General features: G+C 42.1%; 1 protein-coding gene across 5 annotated transcripts in view; it reads right to left on the bottom strand.

The window, feature by feature from the left end:
* Positions 1-639: 639 nt before the first annotated feature.
* The window catches only part of KLF7 (KLF transcription factor 7), a 98,470-nt gene continuing 86,739 nt past the window's right edge, over positions 640-12,370 (bottom strand). For all 5 annotated transcript variants that reach the window (XM_051848248.2, XM_002712596.5, XM_070070306.1 and 2 more), the window contains exon 4: positions 640-6,799. In XM_051848248.2, the coding sequence (XP_051704208.1) occupies positions 6,748-6,799 (52 nt within the window). In that variant the 3' untranslated portion in view covers positions 640-6,747. The remainder of the gene's footprint in view (positions 6,800-12,370) is intronic.

The raw sequence follows: 12,370 nt of genomic DNA, 5'->3' as shown, positions 1-12,370 counted from the left end.
TTTTCCTGGCGTCTGAGGTTGCTGTTATTTGCATCTACCGTTTTGTACTCAGCACAACCACCAGAATCTCTTGGCCTCTGATTTTTTGCCCACTTGGTTACCAAGTGTCTACTGGAAATCTCCTCTCCCACCCCTCACCTAAGTCATTCCCTCCAACCTTTCGCCTTCTCCTTCCCTGCACAAACTGCTTCCAATAATCCCTTCCAAATAGTCTCTAATTCACAGCATCACAGAACAAACCGCCTCCTTCTCTCACCAAATAAACTGCTTTCAATAAGCTTCTCCCAACCCCCTAAACAAATAACATCCCATAATCCACCTTATACTAAAATATTGCTTTTCATAACCACCAGCCATTTGCTTCTTTTCTCCCCTTGAGGAAATAAACCATCTTCAACGTCCCTTCTTATTAGGGCTCAGAGATACTCCATTGAAATCACAAAATACACATACACACAAACACACATGCATGCACACACACACACAATCACCTCCCAAACAAAAATTATCTACTACAACATTTGCCTTCCCTTTCTCAGAAAAAGAAAACTTTTATAAGGTACAGAAGGATCCATTTGTGTCTTTTTTGAGGATGTTTTTCCCCCAGTAAAATAAGCTCAGGAGAAATACAGTAAGGCATTCCAAGGCCAAACACATTCTACTGTTTATTACACATATTACATTCTTAAATAAAAATGCGTCACATAACATTTTTTGCATAGATATCTTACAATATACCAATTTAAAAAAGAATTATGAAACAGACCAGTAACAAAAATAAATTTTTTCTTCATTAATAATTTTGTAACATTAACATACCACCATCATATAATACAAATAATAGTTTTAAATCTTAAGACTTTTGTACAGCAAAAAAACTTGACAAAGTAATATATTTATATATATATATAAAAAGCTTAAAAAAAATAAAATGTCAAAAAAAGGCATAACCGAGGGCTATAAGACTGGGTACTTCTGTGATATATTATAAATACCAGAGAAGGCCTGAGAGAATGTGACCGGGGAGACAGGGTGAGGGATGGGGGCTGGGAGCAGGTCTCTCCAAACACACTTGTTAGACACATCTGGCAAAAAGAAAATGTATAGTGCAAAAATAAATTTCTTCAAGCAACTGTTAAGAGGATAATAGAAATGTGAACAAAAATGTGTGGTGGCCGGGAAAGTGTATGGTGAGAGTAGGAAGTGGAGGGGGAGTGTGGAAAGGGGCTGGGGTGGGGGAGTGGCAGGAAAGGTAAGGGGAGGCTTCAAAACATTAAACATTTATTTTTGCCTCTGTGTTAGCAAGGAGATCTTGGCCATTAACAGGTGTATTTTTCCTCCCTGGAATGAAGCAGAAGTGAAAGGTAAGGAAATTAAACCAAGGCTGGGTTTAGCTAGGAAATGCATGCTGGGGAGAAAAAAACAAAAAGGTTGAGAACCAGCCAATGAGCCCAAAAGCCTGCAGGACCCAGATTTGCAGAGATCACTCTGCCTCCAGTCCATAGGCCTAGGATTCACATGTTCCCTCTCCCCACCCACAGTCCCTCCCCTCCATGTGGAACTCCCAGTGTGGTTTCCATAGACTGGCAATTATAAGCATCCATCCCCCCCAAAAGATATTAGGCACTGGTGGCTACTCCTCTTAAAACGTCAGTAGCCTGTTTTCCTTCCGCGAAGGTACAATAGGTACAGATGCGCACGTGTCTAGGTGCGTGCACGCACACCACCCTCATTCGTCTGACGTGGGGTCCATTTTATGGCAGTAGACGGAAGCTGGAGTCAAAGCAATTTACGATTCCAAAGCTCACAGTTGAAAAAAAGTGTATAAACAGTCCCCAACAAAGAACGCATCACCCTTCCCTCGTGATCACTGAGGGGAGCCCTGTTGGAAAAAAGTATCTTGTTCGGGGTATTTGTGGGGCGACGGCCTAGGATCTCTCTCCATTTTTGATACCTGTTTCCCGAGAACGTATACGCAAATGCAAAACACCTGAAGAATACAGTACTATATCGGAAGGATGCACATAAGGAAGTTAATTGCAGCTTGATTTTTCCCCCCTTTTCCAGGATCTTTTAGGAACCAACAGAAATTTAGGAGAGTGTTAAACGCCAGAGAAAGCCCTGAGGCCTCAGGCGGTTAGTCATGGGACAGCACAGGTTTACAGGCAGGTGTTGCTTCTTCTGACACATTTCTGTCGTTCCAAAGATCCTCATTGAGGAAAATAGGCCATCAAAGAGGCATTGATGTCGACTCAGGCCAGGCCCTTAGTGTTCAAATCGAGCTATCACCATGTTCGCCGAGTTTTATCCCGGCACCCAGAATCCAAGTCTGTCCCTTCTGCCCTCACTCCTGTGCTTGGCAGATGGTCACTTCCGGAAAATGCAAGGGAAAGCTTCCAGGAGTCATTTAAACCAGGTTCTACTTAGGGAACTTTCGCTTGGCAACGTTCCGGGTGCAAAGCTGCGGCCAGAAATGCTGGCCTTTTGTGGTTTTTTGTTTGTTTTTTTAAGAAAGAAACAAGCAACAAATTTTATTTTTCTAGTAAAATATGTGGCATCTCTCTGACTTACCCTATCTTCTTCCCTTTCCTAAAAACAATTCATGCACTTACCACTATATTTTACATGTTATGAAGTGACTTCCATAGAGGAAATCATTGGAATAATCAAAAGTAATCATCAGGTTTGGTTGTTCTTGCAATCTGAGTTTCTTTCTTTTGGCTTTGCCACAGCATGCAGGAGTGAAGACCATTAGGCAGAGTAGTCTGAGTGCCCTGGACATGCCCACCCCCAAAACCCCATTTTATTTACCCTTTGATGCAAATAGAGGTGGATAAGCTCAAAGTTTATCCCAAACTAAAGTCCTTTAAAAATCTCCTCTGGCTTCAAAGAAGATTTTTTTAAAACTAGGAATCAGTTCTGCTAACATGCATGAGGTTGGCTGTCTTTTTTTACCCTGTTATAATCAGGCTATCAAAGATGTAAAAGGGCACAAGAGGTGCAGGTGGGGAGGCGATGGCATTGAGAAAAGGAGGCATTTGAAGGGTTTTGCAAGGGAAAGCGCGTGGAGAGGAGGACATGGCTGGCATGGAGTTCATTCAGGGGTCTCCAAGATTTTTACAAAATGCAGCTTTGTCATAGAATCAGAACTTCTCTTTTTCTAGACGTGATACTCATCACCACCAGGCATTAAGCTGGGGCCAATCACCCTTGAGTGGGGCAGGAGGCCAGTAGCTAGGAGCAGCAACTTAATTTCAGGCATCCACATCTCTGACTTACAGCCACGTGGTAGGAGAAAGAAGCAAAATTTGAAATAAAGAAAATGGTCAGCGGCTTAGAAACACTTTTCTACACATCACACTCTGAACCCTGGAAAAAGCGTGCTTGAGAGGACAACCACAGAAACACGATGCCAGGTTCTTCCTTGCAAGTTTGGGATCCCCTGGAATGCTAGGAGGTAACAATTTAAATGAGAAATGGATTTAATGTGTTTCAAATGTCCTCTAAAGCACTGTTTTAAATAACCAGTCCTGTGGGGGAGAGAGCTGTCTTCAGGCTGTTGACTCTGGAGGTCTCTGCCATTTCAGAGATGATGAACATTTCTCATAAATCTAGTTCCAAAACAGTCGGGGCTACCCCTACCCCCACAGTTAGGACTGGTTACCACAACAGGTGTCAGTCTGGGCTAGAGAACAGTTTCAAAGCCGTACACTTAGCACCCACCAGGTTCTGAGGCCAATTCTCACGGTCAACAGATAACGCTGAAGCAAGCAAGCACCATCATCGTGTTTCAGTGCACCCTGCTCTGAGAAAAGTCAGGAGCAGATTACAAAGGACCTCACTGATACAAAAGAGAGAAAAATTACCAAACATTTCAGACACTGATGAGGATCAGAGGGCCTTTGTTCTGCCACGTCCAACAGAGACCACAGATGACAACAAGGGAGCAAACAAGCAATGATTACTCTTCTGCATTCTTTTTTTTTAAAAAAAAAACTTTCTTTTTAATAGAGCCTTGCATTGGTCAGTTCAAAAATTAAATTAAGTATTATAAATCCTTAATAATAATAATAATAATAATAATAGCATTTGAGAGGCAAGAGCAGCTCCAGCTTGGGAGAGAACATTTGTAAATCGTGGCAGCCATGGCTCAATGCCATCACTGGTGTGTGCGTGCATTCCTGCTGGAGGCTGCTATGGAAAGGAAAAGAAAGGAACCAACAAAATTCGGGGTGTCTAAAGTTTCATCTAGTGCACTGACTGGAGGCGCTACAGTTTAATACAGCTGAGGTTCAAGGTTCCTCACACATCCTTCATCCAGAAAGGATGCACCACACATTCAAATAGAATCCCATGGTATGCCCTGATGGACTGGCCACAAAATGCACTCAAATGCAGTAGAGAACTACAAGATTGTCAGCAAGCAGTGCTCCAGAACTTGTTTCTAAGTCATTTCTATTTTTTTTAATCTTTGGAATAAAACTGATTTTTTAATACCCTCCAACTAACATATACATAATTGCCTCCGGCAAATGGACAGATTTTTGTGTGTGAATATGTGTTTAGGATGTTTTTTCTTTTTTTAAATTTTTTAAAATTTTTAAATTTTTTTTGGTCTAAATTGAAAAAAAAAAGGAAAAAGAGCAAGAAAATTCTAAGGGCCAGACCTCGAAATGCCCCAAGTGTCCAACTGGCAGCTACAGCATTGTGATAAGGAGGTTCCATTACCCTCAGATGAGTTGTTTCAACATTTCAGTGAAAACAAAGGTTGTAGAAAGCTGAAAACGCAAATGCCAAGGATCTTGAAGGTTGTTGTCATATATGTGTTTGTGTTTCTTATATTATGGTTTCCTTTTAAAGACTTCAGTTTTGCATCCCAAATATGTATGGGGTGACATTTTAACAGTCAATGAGTCAAACAGTCAGAGGAGGGCAGGAAGGGAGCCAGCTGGTGAGAAGGAGCAGCAGCCACGAGCGGACCAAACGCCATTTTTGATTTTTAGACTTGTCTTGAAGGGATGGTCCCAGAAGATACAAAATATACAATCTGTCCTAATAACCACCCCGCTTGCTTGCATAGGCCATATAATGGTCCTAAAGGCAGTCTTTGGAGTTGAGGCCAGTGCCAGCTAGCTAAGAATGCGGGTAGAGAGAGACCACTTGATGTGTGTGGGGGATGACAAGTGAGGAATGTGAACCCCCATGGAGTCAGCTTGCAGAGTGAATGCGAGGCCTCTGATGACCCCGGTGTTCTAGGTCACAAGTCATGGTGGGCCTAGCCAAAAAGAAATTAGAAACACGTCTCTCCTTTTAGACAGAACATGAGAGAAACTCCTCAACCTTTTCCTTAAAGGTCAACCCTTCGTTCCCACAATGGCATTTTGAACTGTGTGTTTTGACAAGTGGGGGAATATGAGCTCAGTGGGTATGAGAGAGGAAGCTAGGATGATGTTTTGTGAAGCCACTAGATTTGGGAGGCATCCTCAGTTTTCCCCATTCTTGGAAAGAGTGATATTTTTGGCTTTGTGTCAGGTCATAACCCAGAGTTAGATTAAATACGCAGCTGCCCTTTGAGACTAGCGACATCTATGCTGTAACTGGTTATAGGGTAGCAGTGACACACAGCACAGTGGGCGCTCACTGTGAGCTGAGGTCACCATGCCTCAAGGAGGATGAGAGAACTGTGATGTCCCATCTGATTGGCTGCTTCGAGAGCTGGACATCCACGTGCCGAGAGAGAGTTCTGGAGAGGTTTAGTCCATGGAGAAAAGGTAAAACATTTAAGCTTCCAAATAAGCTTTTTCAAGTTTTCGTTAGCAAAAACAGAGAGATTAAAAAGAAAAAATCTAGCACTGGCAATAAGGTGAGGCTCAAGGGATATACTGTGATTTATCATCAAGGACTTTATTCTCTTGGCCACTTTGCAGTCATGCTAGAAGTTTCCAGAATCCCTAGTGCATATGGTGTGCAAAAGTCAAAAAGTAAGAAAAGAAAACTCCTCCCTTGAGAGTGCAGTCTAGAGAAATGCAGGCCAGAAAGGTGTAAGGTGTAATTCCAGAGTCTGCCGCCCTAAGGCCGTTGGTATCGACTGGAAAGATCTCAGTGGTACTAAGAAGAACCAAAACCAATCAACAGTTCTGTGAGGAAGTCTGACGCACGGAATAGTAGGACTTTTCACACACAAAGGACAAATAAACCAAGAGTTAATTTTGGCTACCAAACTGCAATTTGGTTTTCTAGGTCATTTTCCCCCAACTATTTAAAAAGAAACATTAGTGCTACACATATGCAACTTTAAGACGGTGTGTTCTCCTATCAAGTTGCACTGAGAAGCAAGTTAAATAAGCCCCTCGTACTGCCGTCCACCTGCAGAGACGTCACATCCATTTTCTTTGATTTCCATTGGCAACAGCGGGAAATAATTCCAATAGTGCTGAAGTAAGCAGCCAGTCTGCCTTGCTGAGTTCACCTGGTTTCCTTCTTTTTTGTCTTCTACCATCTGGCTAGGGCAAGGCATAAAGAATAGACGTATATATTTCAATATAGTTGAGTGCTTGACAGTGTGTATGTGTGTGGGTCTGTGTGAGTGTGTATGGATGTGTGTGTGTGTGTGTGTGTACACAGAGGTTTATAAGTGAGAACTTTCTTCTGAGAGGCAATGGGTCCCCTCCTGAAGTCCAGCCCCCTGCCTCACAGCATTCCTTCAGACATTGGCCGATGCCATGGCAATTCTGGCCTTTAGGGTTTTTAGATATGTCTCTTCATATGGAGGGCAAGATGGTCAGACCTGGAAAAACACCTAGAAAATACAAACAGCAACAAGGAAATTAGAGAGGTTCAAGGAAAGATCTCAACTTCCATCACCCTTGGGAAATTATTCACCCTGTCTTAAAGAGAGGTAATACATATGTATTGAGAAACTGGGTGATAAAAGTTAACTCAGGGGTTAGACTGCTAGGGTTCAAACCCCAGTTCTTCTAATAGTAAGTGACTCTGAGCATATTAACCTCTCTGCATTAAATCCTCCTCATTAAGTGTGAAACATTATAGTACCATTTTCATAGGGTGATTGTGGGGATTAAACCAGATGATCCCATAAAGTACTTAGAAAAGCTACCCCACTCCTGGGAATACATCCAATAGAAATGAAATCAGCCCATGAAAGAGACACCTGCATTCCAATGTTTATAGCAGCTCAATTACAATAGCAAAGACACAGAATCAACCTATATATCCATAAAGTGATGACTGGATAAAGAAAATATGGCATATATTTACATGTTGGAATATTACTCAGCCATAAAAAAGATGAAATCCTGACATTTACAACAAAATGGATGGAACTGGAGATCATCATGCTAAGCGAAATAAGCCAGACCCAGAATGTTTTCCCTTATTTGTGAAAGTCAATATATATGGAGCATAACAACTGTTTGGATTTCAAATCATTGGGTATATGGTTATAAACATTGCTTCATTGAATAATACCATGTACATAATACATCCTTCTTCCCTCCACTGTGATCCTCAAGGATCACTCACCTTGTGATACTAATAGCTCTGCTTTCAAGAAAAATTAGTACATATGTGTATTATATAACTTCTACACTCGAAGGGAATGTGGTAAAATGTTTAAAATGTTAAATTTTAGAACTGAAAAATTTTAAAAACTTGGTAATAAAAAAGAATGTTGCCTGGAATACAGCAAAATCTCAATGTATGTCAACTATTAGGATCATCATTCTAATTACCTAAGAAGACAAAAGTGTGAAAGTCTTTGGACATGCATCATGCCCAGATTCTATAAAGGCCACTTTCTTACCAATGGTTAAGTTTTGAAGCTTCCCTCAAAGGCTGCAACAGCCCACAATCCAAAACTCTTGTAGGATATTAGAAAGCTAACCCTTTCAGGTTATCAGGGTTTCCTGTTCAGAGCAGGATTTCCCTGTGTTTGTTCATTCTTAAAACAAACAAAAATCCACCCTTTCCCTAAACCCAACATTCTCTATGCCCTCTGTTTGTGTCTATTCCTGAAATAGGTAAACGGACAGGATAAAACTCCAAGGAAGTGAAACAGGACAAATGTTCAATGAAAAACACCTAAGAATGGGGAAAGTATAGCAGAAAACAATCAAATTCAGTAACATCCTGTATAATCACAATTCTAGTTACACCCACTTATTTCAAGCCCTGATTTCGGATAAACAAGCTCTTTGGAAAATCCCTTAGAGATACCTCTAAATAGGATTTGATTTGCTATAAAACAATGATTAGTTTTCTTTAAAAGCCAGTACTTGATGTCTCTGGTATACAGAAAAAGCAATGTACTCTGTAGGGAATTTAGCATTTCACACGCACAACTCTGTCCTGTCCTGGGGCACAGCTCACTGCCCTCTTTCCTCCCTCCCTCTTGTCTTCCTTCCTTCTTTGTTCCTTGTGTCCCTTCTTCCTTCATTCCAATGTCCTAGAGAAAGACGATCCAAGTTGGGAAGTTCTCTTTGCAGGTGCTTCTTTTAAAACTGACATCCTTACAAGAACTCTATAAAAAGAGGTACCATTCTTATCCCAACTGCGATATCATCAGAAAGTAGCAAAGCCAGGATCTGAACCCAGAGAGTTTGACTCCACAGCCCATACACTTAGCCTCTTCTGCTTTGTGGACTGAGAAGGAAGGAGAACAGAGCAACCAATTTAGAGTGTCACAGGCAGAATAATGCCCAACCCCCAGGTGTAGACCTGTGATGGTATTGTTGCATGGCCAAAGGGAACTAAGGTTGTAGACAGAATTAATTTACTAATCAGTTCACCTTACAATAGGGAGATTATACTGGATGGCCAAGGTCCATTACAAGGGTCATTAAAAATGGAAGAAATAATGTAAAGAGAGAACCAGGAAAATGATGGCATTACAAGGACTGGGCCATTTTGTTGATGGAGGAATTGCATCCTGAACCAATTCAGGGCAGGATTTCCAATGATTGCAGGCAGTCTCTAGAAGTTGGAAGATGTAAGGAAATAGACTCTGTTCCTGCTTCCATAGCCTCTAGAGAAGAATGCAGTCATGACAGTACCATGACTTCAGCCTGGTGAGACCTATGCTGGACCACCAGCCAACATAATTATAAGAAACTAAGTTTATGAAGCAAATAAGTATGCTGCTAAAAATGCATGGCAATTGGTCATAGAAGCAACTAGAATTAATCCTTAGGTTAAGGTGGACAGGCCTGAGTAGTTAGGATCTATGAGAAATCAACAAAGCTAGCACTAAGAATCCCACTAGGGGACAGAGCAGATGCTCAGAACAGCAGTTAAGACTGCCTGGCCGGGGGGGGGGGGGGGGGGGGGGAGGGAGTTGGAGGGGGAGGGGCAGGAGCAGTGTTGTAGCACAGTGGGTTAAACTGCTCTTGTAGGACCCAGCATCCCACGTGGGTGACAGCTCTGAGTCCTGACTGCTCTACTTCCAATCCAGCTCCCTGCTGTTGAGCCTGGGAAAGCAGTGGAAATGACACAAGTGCTTGAGCCACTCCTGTCCATGTGAGAAATGTGATCAGAGTTCCAGGTTCCTAGCTTCTGGCTGGCACAGCCTCCGCCATTGTAGCCATTTTGGAAGTGAACCAGTGGATGGAAGATCTCTCTTCCTCTCTTCCTCAAATAAATAAATAAATGAATAACAAAACAGAACAACAGAAAAAAAAAAGACTGCTGGGGACATCTGAGTTGAGGTGTCTTCTCATTTTCAGCTTCCTTCTGGTGCATATGCTGGGAGGCAACAGGTAATGTCTCAAGTACCTCAATCCCTGCCACTCACATGAGAGACCCGAATTGCATTGCCTGCTCCTGGCTTCAGCACCAGTCTGCAGGCATTTTGTGGAGCAAACCAACAGACAGATCAATCAATCACGTTTTCATAAAGTAATCAATCAATTGATTATTTTTTTTTTTAAAAAGAATCCCACCCATCCAAAAGAGGAACAAAGGGATTTGAGATGATGAAAAGTGATGAGAGATTCTGGCAGTAGACAAAATCCCTTTCCTTTTCTACCTCATGAGAACTTTCAGAAAAATAGCATTTTTTTAAAGATTTATTTTATTTACTTGAAAGGCAGAGTTGCAGAGAGAGGGAGAGACAGAGGTAGAGAGAGGTCTTCCACCTGCTGGTTCACTCCCCAAATGGCTGCAAGGACTGAGGTTGGGCCAGGCTGAAGCTAGGAGCCAGGAAATTCTTCCAAGTCTCCCACGTGGGTACAGGAGCCCAAGCACTTGGACCATCCTCCACTATTTTCCCACGTTAGCAGGGAGCTAGATCAGAAGTGGAGCAGCTGGGACTCAAAACAGGGCTCTGCAGGCCAGAGCTTTAACCCACTGTACCACAGCGCCAGCCACAAACTGTATTACTGGTGTTGAAATTTAAATGAAAGAATCATTCAGTCATGTATACGGGGTCTTCAAAAAAGTTCATGGGAAATATGTGTTACATATTTTTCATGTTTTTTTTTAAGATTTATTTATTTATTTGCAAGTCAGAGTTACACAGAGAGAGGAGAGGCAGAGAGAGAGAGGTCTTCTATCTGCTAGTTCACTCCCCAGTTGGCCACAACGGCTTGAGCTGGGCCAATCAAAAGCCAGGAGCCAGGAGCTTCTTCCAGGTCTCCCACGTGGGTGCAGGGGCCCAAGGACTTGGGCCATCTTCTACTGCTTTCCCAGGCCACAGCAGAGAACTGGATAGGAAGAGGAGCAGCCAGGACTAGAACCGGTGCTCATGTGGGATGCCGGCGCTTCAGGCCAGGCTGTTAACCCACTGTGCCATAGTGCCGGCCCTACATATTTTTTTTAAAAATGCATGGATTTCAAAACCTATTGCACAAAAACAAATTTATCATTTAATTTCATTTTCTACACGTTTTGAACCCCTGTAGTCATTCAGTCTTCATTCTGCCTTTATTAATTGCTGCTTCCTATCACTATAAGGACACGTATCCACTTTTATCCTTCAGGTTCTTTCAATAAAAAAAAAAATCATGGAAAAATCTTCAGCATGGTATGAAATCCATCAATTGCATATGATTATTTGTACAAATTCTAGGAAATATATGATGTTTAGGATTAAATCAGGTCCCTCACCCCTGAGGTTTTTATTTAAATTCAATATGCCATAAATAAATATAAATAAAAATAAATCTTAGCTATGATTATATTTATTAATTTCTACTTGCTGGAGCCTACATACAAACATTAAAAGGTAATAGATAAACTCAGCATTTAGAAATGCAGAATCAAATAATTTTAAGGGTAATACACCTGCATAGGGTAATTATAACTCCACGGCAGCCAGATGGTCTTAAATAAAAAGATTCTTTTTCTTTTAAGGATGTATTTACTTGTTTTGAAAGTCAGAGTTACAGACAGAGGGAAAGCCAGAGAGAGAGACATCTTCCATCTGCTGGTTCATTCCCCCAGAAGGCCGCAATGGTCAGACATGGGCCAGGCCAAAGCCAGGAGCTTCATCTGGGTCTCACATGTGAGTACTAGCGACCCAAACACTTGAGCCATCTTCTGTTGCTTTTCCAGGTGCATTAGCAGGGAGCTCTATCAGAAGTGGAGCCGCCAGGAAACAAACTGGCACCTATATGGAATACCACCATCATAGGCAGCAGCTTTACCCACTACACTACAACACTAGCCCTAGAATGTTCTTAGTGATTGAAATTTGTGTATTTTGGAGAAATAGCCAAACCCTATCACCTTTTCTCTTGCTTATAGAAAAGTTACTATAGTCACATGGTTATTAAGCCAATAGCAACCCTCTGGAAGATCCAAGGGCTAAGATATTGGTCAGTACTTCTTAGCACTTGTAAGTGGGATGAAACAAAGATGGAAATGGCCCAACTGAACTGCCCATGATCTTAGATGTGCTGCTCCTGTGGCAGTCTTCTCGGACAATCATCGTGCTGAGTCTGTGGGACGATGGCCTGCACGTCACCAAATGGAAACAGAGCCCAGTGTACCACCATCAGCAGCCTCATGCTCTGTGGACTGAGAAATGCCTCATCCTTCCAGATGGGCTACACTGTTCAGTCTGATGGTGAGGAATGGCAGAGCCACTTCACTGCTTTCTGCCCTAATGCTAATCTGGAGCCAGAGGTCTCAAAAATCCAGTGTCCATAAGGGCCAGGCAAAAGAAAAAAAGAAGTATAGTTGTTCAAGTGTGAGAAATATATAACACCCGTGGACTCTCTCTTTCCACATCAGATAAGGCAAGCACACAAAGAAATATTATTCTCTTTCAAAGAGGAAACAGCAAGCATGATAATACCTGGCGACCAATGCTTTGTCTTCATGCTGGGGAGACTACAGGGAGTGATGGGAATAT

This window comes from Oryctolagus cuniculus, chromosome 3 (genome assembly GCF_964237555.1).
Source record: "Oryctolagus cuniculus chromosome 3, mOryCun1.1, whole genome shotgun sequence".
NCBI lineage: Eukaryota > Metazoa > Chordata > Mammalia > Lagomorpha > Leporidae > Oryctolagus > Oryctolagus cuniculus.
The sequence above is the reverse complement of the archived record's forward strand: the minus strand, read 5'-3'. Positions and strand labels throughout refer to the sequence as shown.